Source organism: Lonchura striata, chromosome 4 (genome assembly GCF_046129695.1).
Source record: "Lonchura striata isolate bLonStr1 chromosome 4, bLonStr1.mat, whole genome shotgun sequence".
NCBI lineage: Eukaryota > Metazoa > Chordata > Aves > Passeriformes > Estrildidae > Lonchura > Lonchura striata.
This window is the reverse complement of record NC_134606.1, coordinates 65,258,607-65,279,385: the sequence shown is the minus strand read 5'-3', so window position 1 is coordinate 65,279,385 and position 20,779 is coordinate 65,258,607. Positions and strand designations below refer to the sequence as shown.

The following is a 20,779-nucleotide window of genomic DNA, read 5'->3' as shown; positions in this document are numbered from 1 at the left end:
TTTAACAGAATTTTTATACCGTGTAGTGCAAGCAAGACCCCCTCAATAATACAGCTTTCAAAGCAACTAGATCTGCTGGGTTTTGTTTGATTTTAATATTAATGCAAATTCCTATTCAACCTAGAAGTCAACAGCAGATTTGAATAATTTTCCTTTTATTCTTTAAGATATTTTTTCCATGAAACTTTTTTGAGCATGGAAAATAATGGAATTAATTTTCTGTGGACTGTCATGGTAATTCAGGTCAGAGTACATCCGTCCTGCATTCTCTTTGGAATGCTGTAACACTGCAGTGAGCGACATCAGTTGAAGCACTGAGCAGTCACAACTACAGGTGCTGCCACTGACAGCTGTGTCTGCTTGAAAATATGAACAGCCATAGCAACAAATACAAATACATACAATTCTTAGTTAGGAAAACATGTAACTAAGACTTTTGTGCATGTTCAACAGTAAACAAAGCATTTGAGTTCCACAATAAACTGAAACATTTATTTTTGATAAGTCTTATTTTGGCTTTCTGGAGAATAAGACTAGTTTGTTTTTTCACAATTTACTAAAAATACTTTTATCTTAGCATTTACCCAGGCCTGTCAGAAAAATTTGCTACCTTCAGTTACAGTTTCTGTATTTAAAAATTGTCTACAGGTACATTCCTCTTAGCAAAAGAATTGTCAAAGAGATACTGCATTCTGAACAGCAGGTTTTCAAGTACTGATATACCTCCAGCTTCCTGAAATACAAATCACAATTTTGAATCATTAAGGTTGCAAAAGACTCAAAATTATAGAGTCCAACCTTTGACAGAACAACCACCATATCAACTAAACCATAGCAGGGAGTGCCAAGTCCTGTCTTTTCTTGAACACTTCCAGGGATGATGACTCCATTTCTCTGGCAAGTTCCAATGCACAACAACCCTTTCCATGAAGAAATCCTTCTTGATGCCCAACCTGAACATCCCCTGGCACAGCTTGAGGCCATTTCCAGTATTTATTTCCTTGAGGCCATTTCCTGTATCTATGCAAAATTAGTCTTAACACTGAAAGTAGACTGTGCTTCAATTTTCATCAAAGCAGTGAAATATTGGAAATAATTTATGAATGCCATGTCCAATCCTACTAGATTTTACTCTTCTATTCATTCAGGAGGATAAACTGTTTCATTATTCAGTGAGCTTACAGCATTTTAATGCAACCTTAATGGTATTTTCCCAGCTATCGGAAAGAATACTTACTTTCGTCTTTCTGCCTCAAATTTACTCAGCAGTTTCCGGAGACCACCATTCTTAAATCCTTGGAAATGTGCAGCTGGGGCTCCTACAGTGATAACATCATACAGAGCATCTGGAATGGGAATAGAGAAACACAGATATTTGAATGCTTCTATCCCCAGGTCATGGCAACACTGTGACATCTACTCCACAAAAAGTAAGGATAAGTCTTTATCATTTCGAGAAAATAATTGATAATCCATGTCCCAAGAAGGCCCAAGAGCTAATCAATCTTTCTATACAGCCACCTACACACTTTAAAAAGTTAATTGGATTTATGGCTATATCTAAATTATGTGCCACAGTGCAGAACAATATTCCAGCTCTGCAGTTTACAAAGCTGCCAAGTAAATTGGCCCGTTGTGTATTTCATTTTATTGCCCCTTTCATTATTTAACTTGTAGTCATGTTGAGATGCACAGATTCAAGCATTTTAGGGTCAAAAGAGACCACTATGATGGAATAGTCTGACTGAATAATAGAGACTACAGAATTACAGCTAATAATTCCTGCCTCAAGCTTGTCTCTTGGTTGAGTGAAGGCATCTCTTTGTTTAGGCATCTAATCTTGATTTAAAGATTGCAAGTGACAATGAATTCACTGCATTCCCAAAGAAGTCAATCAGACTAGTAAAAATCCCTATTTCTTTTCTAGTTTGAATTTGTTTATATGTAATGCTACTGTACTTTCAGATATTAGCGGTGTTTAATGCTAAATTGGTGAGCCCTGCTTTATGACATACACTAATTTTTTACATATGTTTATAAACACAGAGAAAGTAAGTTTTTCTCAGCTGAGAAGCTACCAGAATAGGAAATAAACCATACAAATTAAATTCTTGCCGTGAAAACAATCTGTTGTCTCTTTCTGTATATACCTGATGCCTTATGACATAGGGGATTTTTGTGTGGATGTGTACTTACAGAACTGGAGGTGAAACATCAGTTTTCAAAGAGCTTGTGATTGATTGTCAGTGCAGAGATGAAGATTTAATTCCATCCCACACCACAATAATTATTTCTTCTAAGTTTAAATTTATGTTTACAGTAACTTGAGGTATGAAAATACAGTTCAGAATGCCTCATTCTTAAAAGGTATTTCTAAAGGAAACATTACAGGATGTTTTTTGAGAGCTGTTTTATTCATCAAGGAAGTTTCCCATGTAAATTAAAATCTAGACTCCTCCTAAAATAGAACTTGCATTCTGATGATAAATATCCCTAGAAGCATGAAAACTGTACAAATGATTCACAGTTAATGAACTATGCTTTACTTCCTGAGCTGAATCTCAGAACATATTTGCTCAAATTGATTTGAGCTCTAATGAGTTGGTGACTCTTCAATATCCACTTAAATGGAGAAGTGACTTGGTTGCATTAGCCTAAGGTGAGCTTCAAGATTCTTAAATAGCCCATTCTTTCCGGTCTTAATAGAGATTTATCCATAATACATATTCTTCAGTTGTTAGAGTTCCACTGGTACTTGACAATAAGGAGTTCTATTGCTTAAAACAGCAGTGGCTTGAAATCAAGATAAGAGATGAACTCATCAGGGCTCTGAATATGTTTAGAGATAAGTCATGAAACAACAGGAAAACATTTAAAAGACTAAACCCAGTTCTGACTGTTTTAAAAATAGACATGACCCTGTTTATAGCTACTTTGTGAGGCAGGGAGGATTTATCCAGAAGGGAGCCTTTATTCAGCCTGTGGTCTCTTCTCAGCATGGTCGAGGAGCAGATGAGACAGAAACACACCCAGCACAGCTGAGCACCTGCCTCACACAACCTACATGGGAGAGTGAGGATAGAAAAGGATGAGGAGCAAACATCCACACCTGGTGATGGGCACAGGGCAATCTCACTCCCATTTCCCAGAGCACAGTGCAGCGGAGAGTGCTGCATGGCTTGGGAGGAATGTCTTGTGATGTGCTCTACTTACACCTCAGTGGAGCTCCCTGTTAAAGACATGCAGTGTCAGCATCAGTGCACTGCTGCAGGAGTGCTCCAGTAACTCATAACCATCAAGCAAGAGCAGGTTACGGCTGATACCCCTCTGCAGTGAAAACAGAGCTTAAAATGCAGCAGAGCACCACAGGAGTTGTATCTTATTATCAAGAACAGCTCAATCCCAATTTTGAGTCAACCTGCTTGCTTCCACAGGAGGCAGTCAGTGTCTTAAACTGGCCAGATGCAAAACAAAAATCAATTCACCAAATCTATTTAAAACAAGCACATATTGTTAACAGGAACAAAAGCAAAGCTATGTCAATATATATATTTAAGCTCTCTAGTATGATGAACAGAGCATCATACATTTGTGTTTATCAAATGGATAGGGATATCATTGACTCATAGGAAAATAGTATTTTCCTCAAAGCTATTCCTACTGAAAGTTTAAGCACACTTTCTCTTCCATGTCAGTACCCAATAACAACCCAAATAAAAGTTCAGGAAAAGTAAACCTGTTCTTATACATGTCAAATCAATGTCAAACCAAAAAACCACGCACCAATGTGTATATGCAATAGATGGGATTAAAACCTATCTTTCATTCCCAAAATTAAGATATCTGATAGTGGATCATTAGCTTGTTTAAATGCCACCTCTATGAATATTTATTCTCCCCATTCCAATGTCATTCTCCTCGTTATATTCCAGGTGTCCTTTGATACATGCCAAGCAAAGCATGAGCTGAGAAAGACCAACTTAATGTTCAAGTGCTGCTACTCAGATTGATTAGCAATTGCTAGAAACTGTTCAGACTGTATATATCTAATACAAGACACAGTGAACATTAGTTAAGCAATAGAGGCAGAGTTTTATAATTTAAAGATCCAAATTTAGAAGACAACCAGAATAATTCTAGCATTTATCTCTTTCTGTACACTTTTTGATTATGGATTAGCCATGTGCCCCAAGCAAAATGGCTTTGGACAAGGAAAAAAAAATCATAAAAAACCAAACCAAAACTCCAGTACTGTAAAAGTTGTGGGTGCTTAACTAAGTCAACTATTTCATTCTATTTTTCTTTTTATTTAGCAAATAGATATACAGTGTCTTGTTCACAAAGAGTTTTTCTTGAAAAGATATTATGTTAAGCTTCTGGCCACCATTACAAACCTAAAAACCCTTTTGACTTAATTAACTTTAAAACATTAAATTAAAATCTGTGCTATCACATTATGTCACTATAAATTCCCATCTTGTTGAAATATTTGGAGGCAGAGTCTTTTAGTAAAAGAAATAACAAAATATTGAACCAAGCAGTATTGACAGATAATTGGAAGCCCCTGTGTCCCAACTTAGCAGTGGATGAACATCAGCCTCATACAGTATAAAACAGGAGTTGTACCACTGTTTGTACTTACTGTTCAACAATCTTAGATGCAGAGTGTATTAATAAGGCAAAAACCTTACAGAATGTAATTTCTGTGTTTGTAGTGACAGCAAATTTAACAGATCTCAATTTATCAATAAATTATTCACTGTGCCATGATTTGGTCATATATATTTATCAGTATAATCTTTGATCTGTAAAGGAAGCTGCTAAAATCATATGCAAGTGGCAACAGCAGAATTCTGTCTTAAAAAGAACCACAGATGAAGTTACAGAAAGTAATCCCCCTTTCCAGAAGCTGTTGGAAGTTTGTAGTATTTTCAGCATAATCAGTAACGTATTTTCACTTAACACTGAGCAAATGCTTACATGGGTAGGTGGGCATGGCAGAGCAGCACTGCTTAAGCATATTTAGAATCAAGCAGTGCTGGGCTAATTACAACTTCCTAAGAAATAGGTTAAATTAAGTTTAGAAGTAATACTGTCCTTTATGGAACCATGTAACTCCCATAACCTGGGCTGGTGAGCTCATCCCAGCAATCTCTGTCAGGAAAAGTACTGTATTGTGCTCTATCACTATCTCTGGTTGCAACTGGTGGGGATGGAGTGGCAGGGGGGCAGGGTGAGGAGAAGAAAAGCCACATTAAAACAAGAGCATTAAGTCTGTCTTTTATAGCATTATGGATCACAATGAAAAATAAAGTGGGTGCCAGAGAAGGACAGGAATCTTACTGAGCATTGTACAATGTGTAGTGACATATCACGACAGTATTAGTTCTGCATCCTACAACAGAATATTTTTAACCATGCATAGGTTACTAATACATTTCAGTGAGCATATATTCGGCATTTATTTATTTTCCTGAAGTGTCATAGGAACAAAATGAGCACATCCCTGGAACCTATTTTTAGAGAGGAACTTAGAAGAAATTTAGTTAACCAACCCTTAGTTTTCCAAGATCTGCAGTAAATGTCCACAATTTGTGGCATCAGAAGATGAGGCAGGGAAACTCCTTACAGAACTTTGACTTTGGACATGATTTCTAAATTCCAGTATAACTGTATTTCAAAGCAGACTTTGTCATACTTGGGGAGTTTCTTTACCTTTCAATCGAGGACTATGCACATGCATTCTTTGCAGATGAAGATTTATTGGGATGAATTCTAGTGTTTTTTCTCCTTTGCTACAGCTTGACTTAAAAGAAGAACCTGAAAAACAAAAGTTTAAAGAACATTGTCTTAAGCACCTGTGGCAGTAGATCTCTGGCCATAGAGAACAGGCACAGACTTTCCCAGGCACTTTCCCAGGGAAGGCTGAGAAGATCAGAAGACAGAGTGAAAAACAATCCTTATCTCCACTTGCACCTGCTGTTGTGCACATGTGAAATGTGTCATAGAGATTTGCTTACCAAAGTGTAATTTCTTAATTAAACACTGGATGATGTTTGGATTGATTGACCAATTAGGTCAAAGCTGAATCAGATTAGCTGAAAGGGTTACTGAGTTTCTTAATCAATATAGTATAATATAAGATGATATAATTAAACAATTAATCAACCTTCTGCAATCATGGAGTCATGGAGTCAATAGTAATTATTACCCAACTGAAAACCTACAGCAACAAGCACCCAGATGTTTTTGTATTGCTTTTAAAGCAAGGATGATACTTGAGTGTGAGGAGTTCTTTAATTTACCTTCAACATGTAATTGTATATTACGAGATGAAAGGTTCACTGAGTCTCAGCATGTATCCATACTGGAAGCAACAAACCAGCTTTTAATTCACAGAACAACCCATTTTTTTTTATTCTAGGAGATAAATACTTTTCTCTGCTGTCTGAAATCAGTCTGCAGTCTGCTGGAGACAATGCAGCAGTTAATGTGCATTATGTTTATTCTGTGCTAAAACCTCAAGGTTACAGAGCTATGATGGCACTGCATTTTTCCAAGTAACATTTTTTTCTTCAAAGAAAAGTATTATATTGAATAGGCTATGCTTTCTTCCTAGAAAGCTCAAATAAAGAAAGACAAATTATCTTAAGGAAAGCTATATATTTGTTCACAGGAGGCATGATACTTGGAAAAACAAAACAAAACAAAATTAATATGCCCGCATATTTCAAAAGCATGACATTATGAGTAGTTTTAGGTAGTGTAAAGGAATATAATTAAAGTCTGACAGTGTGAAAATATAATTTACCTGAAGATATTTTATACAGAATCTGTATAAAATAAAAGGGTCTAGATTAGGAAAGAGAAGTGCCCTTGTCTTCTAACTCAGGCAACCCAACATTTACCTAGGCCACTTTTTCAACACCCTATCATTTTGCCAACTGTTAATTATTAGAACTAAAATTCCACTCATTCCGATAGAATTCTTAAATAAATTTTTCAAGGTTCAGCCTTTTTTTGAAACAGCCATACAAAAAGGTAAAGGAAATATTTTAAATTGTTTTTTGCTTGCTCAGTCAAGACTTGATAGTGTTTATCTGCTGAAAGTGCCATAGTTTCCAGCAGGACTAAGCACTGAGCCTCTCAATATAAATCACTCTGCCAGAGGGCACTAATGATGCTCCAGGCCAGCCAAGCCTGCTTAGGCTGCTCCCTAAGCTTAGGATTATTTATTTAATAATAAATAAATCCTTATTTATTATTAAAATAATAATTTAATACAGATGAAGAGCAAAGCCTGGAAGAAAAGCAATTCACAGGAGTCAAAATTTTAGATTAGACAGGAAACCCCATGATGCAGATTGAAATCAGGAGCTGTTGATGATGCATCTGAAAAACACAGGCAATTAGGGAGGTAGTAAAGGCAACTCAAACTATCAGAAAAGAAATGAGAATAGTGCAGGGAAGGAGACTGTAAGCAATTTGGAAACAGAACAGAAGGTGGGAAAATTATTTCTGAGAATTCAGCTGAGACCAAGTTCAAAGCTTAAGGATTGATAATTGGACCTGAGACAAGGAGACACTGGTTGAACAAGGGGAGCATACGACAGCAAATCAAAAGGACAGGTGAAAGAAGAGTAGGAAGGAGAAGAGCCTGCTCTCAGGAGTACAATTCTGCCTCGAGCAGGAGCACAAGATATGCAGCACTGCTGAGTTATGTTTTTCCTTTTTCAGGGAAGACCTGTGAAGCAAGTATCCCTTCCCATCCAGTGCCAGAAAATTACTGGATAAGGACCACCCAGCTGCTATCAGCCACTAGATTTGCTCAGGTATGAGATCCAAGTGGTGGAATTAACATCTCAAGCTGCATTTACCATAGCATCCATACAATAAAACTAACTTTAAGTATAGCCTATTTTTAAGTAACTTCTTAAATTTCATTTCAGAACTAAAAAAAAAATTATATTCCCTCAGTTAATACAGCTCTTGTTATTATTGTTCCAAGATCAAACTCTTCAAGGTTAGGAAATACCAGACTATAGATGCAACTTCCATCTGACATCCACACGAAGAAGAACTGTGAAATGGGCTTCAATAATATATCACGTATGAGCTTTTACCAGTTCGTTGAATGTTCAGTGTCTTCGCTGCTCATTTTAAAAGCAGTCATTCAGTATCTTGTTTCCAACTTTAATTTCAATATTTATTCAGGATTTTAACATGTTGCTCAAACCTCCTTCAAAGTCAAGGTTATCAATTTCCTCAAACCTATCTACTATATATGTATTACCAGCCTCTAAGGACTTTACAAATTTTTATAAAATAATTTTAACTGGTTGAGTTATAATTTCACCCATCCTAATATCAGAGAATAAACATTTAAGAAACAATGCAACAATATAAGCTATGGAAGAACTTGTCCTGCAGAACACTCACTATAATGCAAAATCACATTCCATTTTGGAAGAACAGCTCCCATTGGGCTGAATTGCATCCATAAGTACCAAGCACTTCTGCAATACAACTTGAGTCTAGTGCCAGGCTTCCATAAAAGAACACACTAACCACTTCTCAAGTCTGACTTGCCTACATAGGAACTTTGTGACAGAGGCAGGGATAATGTCCAGTTTTTGAGAACAATGTTCAATTGCCTTAGCCTTGACTGTCTTCTTTCCCCCTTCTAGGGCTGGATGAATAATAGATTTTTCTGTTTGATGACTGAAACAGAGAAAAAAGTAAATTGGGTGGGTAGGAGAAATCATCTGGGGATGATTTCAGGTCAAACTGAAACAAACAAATAATTTTCAAAGTTCCACTTCCTCCCAATATCACCAAATCTGTGGTTTAGATTTACCTGAAATTACTGGGTTTTTTGTTTCCTAACCCTTATCTTCCTGATATGTTTTCTTACAACAAAATGCTTTATGTTCTCTAAAATTCTCCCATTACTGAGGATAAAAGTGTTTTCCAAAACAACTCAAATCTGAAATAGTCTTAACTTTCTTAAACATCTATTTTCAATAAATTGCTGTCTAACACTAATGTGGTTTCCTCATACTTCCACAGTAATCTCTCAATTTCAAAAAGAAGTTAAGTGGTCTCCTAACAGCCTTCTCAACTAAATTGCACAAATAGTTTGGTTCAGTTGAAGTGGGTATCACTCAGAAAGCCCAACTTGAGATTGTGTTGGGAAAGTATAAAAATATTTTGGAGAAATTTTATTTGAAGGTTCTATCTGCCCTTTTGAACACTTCAACCTAAACTCAGGCAATATTCTAAGATGAAGAAAGACACCTGCACTGGCTTTTTTTGGCATATCTTGAAATATGTTGACCTGAAAAGTCTGAATTAAAGTTGTGCTCACATCCCTAATCTTAGCAATTTCTACTTCATAAGTACTTGAATTTCAAGTAGCTACAATATGCTCCCAACATAACTATTTGTGCAACTACAGTATTAAGTCAAATCTATGTCTGGCTTGCTTTTCTAATCAAAGACTATAATCTTGGTTTTTGAAGCTATAAAGTGTACTGTTTATAGAGAAGAAATGAACAAATTTTCACCTTGTCATTATTTCTTATTTTTGCTACAATTATTAGGTTGCTTTGTTTTCTGATAAATGTCCATTCTCTTTTGTATGTGCTGATTCGCTCCTCCTGGATAATCTCAGTTTGCCAGGTCCACTTTATTTCTCTCAATACCCAATTAAGATGGGTCCTTTAATATTATAAACCCTTTAGAAAGTCAATTTGCACAATACAGGTCTTGCAGGGTTTATGTTTAATAAATTATGTTGCCTATATTTTTTTAATCACAAAATGTCCTTTCAATATCTTCCTGCATGTTATAATTATTACATTGGATCCTTCATTATCTGTATTTATTGGCTTGTTTATGATACTTCATGGAGTGCTTTCAAGATTAATTAGCCAGACTGAAAATACATATATATATTATTTAAAACAGAATCACAGGTACTGTCTTAGTGGGTTAGAGAGTAGCTGCCAAAATTGGAACTGGGATAGTCTGATGATGGTAAACAATCATAAATACAAGAAATGTCAATTTTGCAAACAAAATGGAAATTATTATACAACATTTAGTGCAACACATGAGCTTTTTTCCCCCAACAAATATTTAAACAGTTGGCCAACTGCTTTCAAAAAAAGCTTACTTTCAGTTAGAGAGTGGTTTTTCTTCATACAGTAAAATAGAATTTCTCTTTTTCTGTGACCAAGAGTCTCTGCATCTAGCTCTGGACTCCCAGCACAGAAGGGACATGGACCTGTTGGACTGAGTCCAGAGAAGGTCACAGAGATGCTTATTGGAATTGTTCAACCTGGAAAAGCAATTTCAGGCTGACATAATTCCAACCTTTCAGTACATGGAGGGCGCTTATAAGAAAGCTGGAGTGGGACTATTTACAAGATCATGTGATGACAGGACAAGGGGGAATGTATTCAAACAGAAAGTGAGGAAATTTGGATTAGACATTAGGAAGAAATTATTTAATATGGGGGGTCGGGGGGAGGTGAGACAGTGGAACAGGTTGCCCATAGTAGCTGTAGATAGCCCATTGCTGGAAGTATTCAAGGCCAGGCTGGATGGGAGTTTGAGCAACCTGGTCTAGAAGAAGGTGTCCCTGCCTGTGGCATGTGGGTTAGAACTTGATAATCTTTAAAATCTCTTCCAAGTCAAACCATCCTTTGATTCTAAGATTTTTATGTATTTTATTCCTTCTGCATATGCCAGTATTTCATAGCTAACAATCTAGTAAATTCTTAAATGTTCCAGAAAAAATCACAGATTCCTACCTGTATGCTTCACAAGCTCTGCAAGAGTGTCCTGGTACATGCTCAACATCTGATCACAGTGAGCAATTACACTTTTGCGCATGTTGTCCCAATGAGGAGCAAGTTCTCCTAGGTCTTTAAGTTCCTGATTCCTGTACCAAAAAGCAAAAAGAGAAGGCACTAATTAATTCATTAATCCATTAAGATTAATCCAAATTAATCTAAAACAAGTTTGCTACAGAACATCAGGAAGATTTCCTAATTGAAACAAAATATGTTTTCAGAATGCTTGTAAGATCTGCTTTTCATCTCTGTTTTACAAGTACACAATAAAGTATGTCAGTAGATAATGCAGTAATTTTTGTTTTCAAAACTCATCTGGTATAAACGCAGTAACCTTCAAAATGAAATACTATTTCTTTCATGGAGGAAAAAAGGCTTCCGGTCTCTAGAGAGCTGTGCTCAAAGCAAGTAACTTTTTGTGAAGAAATATTAAACACCATTGGAAAGAATACAAAGTTTGCTTTTATCGCAAAACTTTCAGTATACCTGTTTGGATGTACTTCATAAATACTTCATAAAAATATTTCTAGCAGTGTTTCTACAAATGTCAGTTTAACCAACACACCAGCCTTCACCACATTTCTTCAGCAGTCAAAACAAAACATACACACAAAAAACCCCCTGACACTAGTTCCCTAAAATGTCATGTCCAGCCTTACAGTGTTCATCAGGTCAAAACAGTAGTGCTATGGTAACCAAGCGCGTCACTGGAAATCCAAAAGGAAATCCTTTACTAAATTATCACTTTTCCTGTACATTCTTGAGAGCTGACCTGAGTGAAATAGAGATAATTTGAATTTCCTGCACAAACAAGCTCAGTATCCTCGGCTTTCTGTTTGGTTTTTCCTCTTGCAGAGGAAGTTTCTCCTGTATCTCTCCCAAAACCCCTTTGTGGGACCTGCTTTTAAGGAAAATAAAAGATCTTGAGTCAGTCTTCAAACATCTGGAATTTTGCAGGATAAAATGTTTGCATCACTACCAGTTTTCATAATTTTCTTTGGAATATCAAGAACAGTGTTTCACTGCAATTCTTGTAAGTCTCCAAAAAAACTTCCAGAGTACAGCTCTTGCATACAGAAAAATTACAGAAGAAAAATAAAAAATGGGGGATAAGGGGTGGAAGAGTGAGGAAAAGACCAGTGAGCCTGCAGAACAGGAACATAGAGCTCATTTATGTGAGTATTAGATCTGACCATTAGTCAAAAAGTCTTAAAATTATTTCTTAAACAGAACAACACTGGTGATGTTTTCCCCATCATTATTAGCTTTGCATTAGTGTGAACAGTATCAGAATAAGTTCCATAGGCATAACTCTGTTCCTGGTGTAGATAACAATCAAAACCAAACAGACTGCACTGGAAGTGGAATTAAAGCATTTAATTTATACACGTTCTTGAAAATAGCAACATGGAAACAAAGATTACAACACATTAACTTGCTGACAGTTTATGTTAATGATAATATTACTTTTTGCCATTTAATTGCTCCTGAAACTGAACCAATTCAACTTTCTTCCAACAATACAAACTGGCAATGTTGTAGCATATGACTAATCTGCCATGAAGGGATATGAAAGGATAAACCCAACACTGTCAGTTACCATTTTCTTGACAGTTTTTAGCAGTTTAATGTGAGGTGTCCCTTTTAATTAAAATCTTAGGGCTTCCTCCTCAAAAAAGTGTGTAAAATTTGTGATGGTATACAATTTTGTTTATGTGCAGGGATAATTTTTTGGCCCTTAATATTTATGGTGTCTGATTTAATAGTTTTAGCAACAATGTTTGGACCTGGCTGGCTTCTAAAACTTTACTACTCCTTCTGTATAGGAATACAGTATTCTATCCAAGAACTATACTCCCGCCTCTATCTAAGCTCATGCCTGGAGCTGTTGGTCTCAAACTGAAGTTAAATAACAACAATAATAGAAAACTTCTATCTCAGACTAAAACATTCAACCAAACCCAAAAACTTGTTTAACCAGCTGACTATGAGTTAACTCCACTGACACCAAATAGCAATGGGAAGGGGGGAAGGGGAAACTCAAATCCCTCAATATTAATTTTAACAGGTTTTCAAGAAATACCAAATCCTGCCCCCATTCCTGGTGACGTGGTTGGTATTTGTTTCCTCTCAGAAACATGTACAAATCACTGAAGTAAAATTTCAGTCTTCAATATGTTACAAAAAAGACACATCAACAATGCTTAAAGTAAAAGTACAGTGTTATAGCAATCTGGAGCATATGCAGCATGCAAAATTTAAAGACTACATTTTCTGAATTTAATTTCATTTTAAAATACAGCAAAATCAAACCCATTAGAAAACAGGATTATATGACAGACACTTCCTCAGAAAATACACTTCCTCACTTTATATCTTTATTTCTTTTTCTAACGGAGTTATAGAAGACAGAGGATTGAAATAGGACTTATGTCATGTGATTTTTTTTTACAGTTTGTCATTGCTGTTGTTGACTCAATACAATTCTGAGTTATGGATGAAAAAAGAGTTGTCTTTTCTATATCTAAACTCTATCAACAATACTCGAAAGTACCAAGTTTTATTATCACTACATAATAGGCCTTTTCTAAAATTAAGCAGATTTAATTTGTTAAAGTTCATAGTTTTAATTTAATTTTAATTTGTGAAAGCTCATAGTTCATATCATTACTCACAATTTTTGAATTTTTAATAATATTTCAATACTTTTAGGTTAACTTATTTCATTGAATAACTTTAAAAACACACCTCAACTAGTAATTGTGTCAAACAACAACTGTGCTATAAAAAAATTAATCTTTATAATACATATTGGTTCTACAGAGGGCAAATCAGTTACTGATCCAACATGTCAATGCATCCATGGAACTCTGAATAGCTTGTCAACTGAACAGGAAGCTTACAGCAAACTCTGTGTTGTCAAAATTTATCATCTCATCTCCCCACTCTAAATCGTCTTTCAAAGTCTTTTCCAAGTAATTGCTCTCGTCACTGTGACAGATCTTGTGTTCTGCATCAACCTATGCCCATCTTACAGAATGAAATCCAAGCTTTGTCTAGAGCTGTTTATATTTGGCTTGCTGTTCAGCTCCTCAAACTACCTACTGAATAGTCTTTTCCATCACTGCCCAATGGAAACCACCCAAGAACACGTCTGAACTTCCACTGTATCCTGCCTTCATTAATCACCCACATTCCTTGGTGGCCTTGGCATCATCTTCACCTGTTTGCATCTAACCAGAATGTGGATGTAAACAGTCTGCCCCATTCCTCTTTCTCCACCTTAAATATTAGCTAATTAGCTAATTTTTAAGTCTGTTTTAGTACATTTTGGTTATCACATGCATTCTTTCCTTTGGTAGACTATGTTAGAAGTCCATTATCAAGAAATGGCTGAGAACCCAAGGCTCAGATTCTATCTTTGATTTACCAAGTCATGCTATTTTATTTTTGAGAATACCTTAGGTGCATGAATATAGTAAACCACTAAAAGTACCTGAAAGAGACAATGAATTTCCTGTATGATTCATGCTAGTAATTTCTACTTAAACAGCTCCTGCTTTGTGCCACACATTCTAATGACAATATAACAGAAAAAGACTTGTTCATCACTTTAGATACAACAGCTCAGAAGTCTGACGGAAGCATATACAGTGCAAAAATACAACCTCCTGATTTCTGTAAGGAGTACTTTGAATGAGTGGCATGCATCATGTTGCAAAACTATTTGAAGGAAGTCCCAATATTGAAATCATGTTTCTAACAAACTTGTTTCTGCAAGCTCAGAACCACCAACAGTCCAGACACCATTGCAGACTGTACAGTGAAAACGTGTGGTCAGTGACAATAAATCAAAATATGTGTTGGCCTACAGCTGGCCAGTAGGCCTCACAGTATAAATAATTCCAACTTTATAACTGAAATATATGACTGATTATATAATTATCTTACTTATATAATTTGACCATTAAGAGTAGGCTCAGGCCACTGGGGACTTTGGCTGCTATTGGCTGGTTAACCAGGAGGTAACTGGCTCAGCCAGTGAGGATTAACCTCATGGGCTCCTTATGTATATAAGTGTTATGTGTAGTAAACACAATTTGCGCCATTCCTTGTATGAAATATGTAACATTGGATACTTGTTAGATTATGCCCGTTTGTATTAGTTCCCCCCCACCTTTGCAGGCGAGACTGGGTGTATATTGGAAACTGATTTACAAGTAAAAGGATGTGGCTTGGCCAGGAGATGGGCCATGTCGAGACTCCATGGGACTCCAGATGTTGATCATCAGGTGCTGATCATCGCATAAACGGCCCAAGATGGATACAATGGAAATCCTCAGACAGATCCATGTGAATGCAGCGTTCCCGTAAATCTCATCAGGGATTCACCTACTCCAGACACTGAATTATTCCTCCTCATCACCAAAAAAGAAAATCTTATTAACCTATAGACTCTGAATAGAAGAAAAGACTGATTGCTGAAATCTTGGCCTCAGGCAGAATTTTCCCTATAAAAACCACTTGCGCCAGGATGGAGGTGTGTGGGCATAGGGGAGAACCTCTGCTGAGGCTGACTCCTTGTTGTACACCCAGGGCCGACCCCAGGCTCGGCTCTGTCCTTTCTGTGTGGCTGGCTAGATAGAATTTGACCGCCAATAAAATTATTTTTTATTTTTAATCTGACTGAATAAATTCTCATTTATAACATAAGGAAGTGAGATCTCAATGAAGTTGGCAGTTGCTGCATGACCACAGAGTGTCAAGTCACCTGTCTCCAAAACTCTGACAATTGGTGACCCCAACATGATCACAAGAGCTGTCAGCAATAGAGTGGGAAGACAGGGCAGCCAAGAGGAGCTGCCTGCAACCTTTGAGCTGCAAAGAGCAGCGTCCAGCACCACAGCAAACTATGAGCAGCTGCCCTCAGCCTTTGAATTGTGAAGACTGGTGCAGAGAACCATGATCAGTCTGGACCCACTGCTTTTTTTCCTCTTATTCTTTCTCTTTTTGTAGGTGGAAGACACCGTCAGCATAGGAGCAAGGGCTTTGACACCAGAAGACCCCATCTTGTAAGGGGATCCTATTTTAAAATAAAGATTTGAAAAATATGATGAATGGGCTTTATTAGCCCTAATAGAGTGGTGTGAGAACCACAGACTGGACATGTTGGAAGGGGCTGCCCTAGATCTAGAAACGTGGGAGCAGGCTGGCCAATACACCCTCACAGCTGCCTCTAGAGGAGATGATTCTGCCATTAAGGTTATTAAACCTTGGAGACTCATAATGGACATGATAAAATGATTGCAGAATGAGTGGGTGGTAAGGACGGCAGAGGCATCACAGCTGGTGCCACCCATGGAGGAAAATGGCAGAAGCAGGGTGCCAGGGGAGCAGCGGGGGGAGAAGACGCTGTGCCAGGTGAGCAAGGGAAGAGGATGAGTGCAGAAAGCACAGCATGCCAGGCGGCCACCAAGCAGAGCTGTGGAGCATCCCCAGGTGGGGGTGACCTGCCTGGGGAGCACCCTGACACTCCCTGGGACCGTGCTGCCACCCCAGCAGGGGTAGTTGCCCAGTGGAACATCCCCTGGTTGCCTGGGTCTGTGTCACTGCCCAAAGCGGGAGCACGTTGTTAGCGGAACGCATCATCCCTGGGGCTGGTGGTGGAGATACCCCAAGCAGCAATGCTGTGTTGAATGGGCACCCTGCAGCCCCTCTGTGCCATGTTGCAGGGGTTGAAACCTTGTAGTTCTCTCTGCCTGCAGCAGAGCCACCTTCAGTGCTTTGCCGTGCCAGAAAACACTCCTACAGGCATCCCTAGTCATGGTGGGACCATGCCCAGCCCTAGCAGGATGACACCTTGGTCCTGTTGGCAAAGAACCATTCCTGGCTGCTGTGGAACCACCCACACCTGTTGCCAGGCAGTGCCCAGACGCTGTGGGACCCCAAGCTGCTACGGAACACCTTTAATTGAGTTAAAAGCCACATTTGAGCCTTTCAAGGCCTAGGTCGAGGTTTTTGCACAATGCCATGTCTGTCATCTTGTCTGCACGGTGCCTGCAGAGGATGACAGACACTGCTTTTGTACTTATAAACAAAAAGGGGTAACTGTGGAGGCCTATAGCTGGCCAGTAGGCCTCACAGGATAAAAAATTTCAACTGAAATACATGATTAATTATATAATTACCTTATTTTATGTAATTCTACCAGTAAGAGCAGGCCCACGCCATTGAGGAGTCAAGATGGTATTGGCTGGTTAACCAGGAGGTAACTGGCTCAGCCAAGTGAACAATTACTCAGCCATTCAAACATTTTCTGGGCTTCTCTTTTCTTTTTTCCCCAATTTATTAATCAGAATGCATAATTCCAAATACAGAGTGAGGATCTCTATGACACAAGCAACATCATAAAACTGTGGAAAGCTTTTTTAGCCATCCTAATGCCTTAAGTGACAGGAAGTGACAAAATTTTCACTTCAATTTTGCATTCTTTCACCATGCTGTGGGAGGTTCTAATTTGCTCAATATAGACTTCCTTAGGGCATGCTGTGCACAAATACAACATCTGGGAATCTTAGCAGCCTTTGCTAACTGGTACTGAATTATTTCTCTGGAGTATTAAAACCTATGAGGATCTTGCAAAAAAAAGCTTTCTCTGAGAGGGCAGTCTCAATATAGAATGTAAGTTAGCATTTCATAGACTCAGCACTGTTGTTGCAGGCCCCCAGCTGGGCAATAATTAGCATTGACTCCATGATTCTCAGAAGGCTGATCAATCCCTTTATTATACTACACTTACTAAGAAACCCATTGCTTTTATAGACAGCTATGATACAGGTGGATCTGACTGGTCGTCCAGTCCAAACACTATCACTACTGGCTAATTAAGAAACCACCATTTGTTTTGGTAAACAAATCTCCATAACACATTCCACATGTTCACAACAACATGTGCAGCAAGTGAAAATAAAAATTGTTTGTAATTCTTTTCTCTGATCATCTCACAGCCTTTCCCAGGACAGTGCCTGGAAAAGTTATGTGTTGCTCTCTGTGGCCAGAGAGCTGCTGCCACACAGCACTGCTTAATTCAAGGAAGCGTTATGTAGAGGTAACCATCACCAAAAAAATCAAGTGATGTCACTCCATTCCAGTGCAGTACAACTTTAAAAACCCAAAATTGAAGCAAAATCCAGAAAATTTTACTTAAGTCACCTATGATAGCCCCTCTTAAGACCTTGACAGAGGCCATATCTTCCAAAATTGGTTGTGAATAGTGAAATCAAGATGAGAAAAAATTATGCAGTGTTCATTCATTACAATAATTTATCTTTTAGTTTATAAATTAATGGGGTTTAAAACTGATCTTGACTCATGAGGACAATTGTCTAAACACTGTTTATAAAAGTAAAGCTACTCTTGCGTTCATATACGTATATTCCTTTATGCGGTAAATGATGGAGAGTAAGAAGAGAAAAGTTTGATATACTTTTTGGTGCACAATGAGGTAAATACTACACTTGAGCTACATTTTACTGGCAGGTTTGAGAACTTTTTAATTGTTGAAAACAAGATACTTACAAGGAACAATCTTGTGAAAACCCTTGACTGGATAAGCATAGTGACAGTGCCTCTCTGAACGTGGTTGGTTCAAGTATCTTCAAAAGTCATGGTAAGTTTACCCAAAATCCCTCTCATTAAATGTTATCACCTGTTATCAATACACTTTTGCAATGCCACTGCTCAAAAACAAGTCAAGTAAACACCAACAACCCAACTTCCAAAAAAATCAAAGCCTACTCCCAGCATATGGCACCAATGCCTGGGGTTCAATTTCTCAATAGAAGTTGTGTAGTAAGAGGAAGTTAAAAAAAAAAAAAGTATTTTTCAGTCTGAACATTGTCATCATTTCAAAATGTTTCATTAAAGAAATAAAATACAGACTGCATAGATTTGCACCAAAAAAAGAAAAAAAAAGGCCTAGTGTTGATGGGACAGGACAGTCATTTCCAATGCTGGAGAAAGCTTGCATTTGTGCTTTGTACTCTGGAGAGAGGGTTTAAATTCAAGTATAGGTGGAATTTCCTTTCAGCCAAATCTCTTGCTGTGCTGACCCAGTTAAACCAGTTGCATCCACAACTGCAAGATTCAATTATATAGGTCAACCAACTTTCTGAAAAATTATTGTAAGCTAAGACTTTTTTATAATCATTAGGTTCAGAGAACCACTTGGATCATCTTGCATGACACATATAAAATATCTGGACCAGATTTGTGTAAATAAATATTAAAAACAGCAGAAAGCACTCACTGGAATACCTCAAAGAGGAAACAGAAATAATTTTGTAATAAAAGCCAGCAAAACAGACTGTATGACCTTTACTAGAACAATAAAAATTACCATATAGCTCCTACTAAAATTTCTACGGAGGCTTGAAGGATAAAATCTTCAATTCATGCATTTGTTTAAAAACATTAGTTCATGCTGAAATCCGAAGTTAAATACTATTAGAGGTTACATATTTCAAAGCATAATGTTAGTAAATGAAAGGGTTTGGTTAACAATGAACACTGGAGTTTTACAATCTTAAGAGCTGTGAGAAAAGGGACTTTAAACTACAATTTATAATGAATACTGAATAGGATTAACACTTACTTGCATAATTGCTTCAGACCTGACTATACTGAATCCACAATAAAAATAAAATTAAACAGGCTGAGTATGATAAGTGCCTTCTGAGACAAAAATATTTATCCTTTTATACTAACTAGGGGAAAAAGACACAGAGAAGAATACTTCAGAAGAGAAAAGCCTGAAGATGGTGCAGTGTATGTTTTGTATGAGCTCATCACCTAATACAGTAGCATCCTCCTCACACATTTTACTAGATTACAAGTGTAAGGACTTCACAAGAACACACATCTTCACAATTATTTTGAAAAGGAAAGCCCAGACAAAGTTGAAGCTCCAACTCACACTCTTATATGATGATAGATGACACAAATGCCCCTATACCCACCATCTGCTAGAATTCTACATGTTGTTGCCCCTTTTGGTTGGTTTTATCTCCTCCTTCAGACTGTATCAATCACTTTGTCTCTCACACCCACAATTACAACTAGGCTTGAACAGCTCAACAACATTGGCAATCAGGAAAATCAGAGGCACTTATCTCAATCTTTGTGCAACTTTACTTCTGTTTCTTTCTCAAATCTTTATTTTGATGAGGAAAAAAACCCACCATGGTGAATTTTTACTAAAAGTTTATCCAGGGAGGTGAATTCTATAATATGAAATAACAACAAGGGCTATTACTTGCATTATGCCTTTGGAGAGAATAAAGTAGTAGTAAAAGTGGTTAAAGTACCCTCTAACATTTAAAAGGCATTTAACCATGGGGCAAATGAAAATATGGGAAGTGTATGAACTGTGAGACTCAGCATAATCTATTTTTATTGCTTACTAGAAAAACCTTGCACATAAGTATTCTCAAACAAGATGAGGCCATAAATGCCTAAACACAGTACTAAATGAATAAAATAAACTATTATAAAAATTCATGGGACTTTTATAACCCATCATCACCATGCATAAATATGTGTCAGTCCACAGACTTTATTAAAATCAAGATTCCAGTCTCCCACATGCTGTTCCATTGGCATAAAAACATCACACAGAAGGAACAGATGGGGTGAATAAAAAAAGAAAAGAGGCTCTATATTGCAGAACAAACAACCTCTGTAAACCACAACAGGACGAACTGCCTGAAAGTGCACAGGATGGCTCTGGGATGCAACACTACGTCACAGCACATGAGACCAGATGCCCATCTATGTGTGAAGTAACTTTCATGAAGAAGGAGGCAATATCTTCTGCATCATCCATTACCACTGGAAGAAGAAGGCATTGTCTTCAGGGTAGC

The 20,779-nt window shown here is 37.4% G+C and overlaps 1 protein-coding gene across 1 annotated transcript in view; it reads right to left on the bottom strand.

Moving 5' to 3' along the window:
• The window catches only part of INPP4B (inositol polyphosphate-4-phosphatase type II B), a 290,218-nt gene that overhangs the window by 75,512 nt on the left and 193,927 nt on the right, over positions 1 to 20,779 (bottom strand). The window contains exons 11-13 of the mRNA XM_031504683.2: positions 10,818 to 10,948; positions 5,716 to 5,820; positions 1,238 to 1,346 (exon numbers count right to left, since the gene is read on the bottom strand). Coding sequence (XP_031360543.1) covers positions 1,238 to 1,346; positions 5,716 to 5,820; positions 10,818 to 10,948 — 345 coding nt within the window. The remainder of the gene's footprint in view (positions 1 to 1,237; positions 1,347 to 5,715; positions 5,821 to 10,817; positions 10,949 to 20,779) is intronic.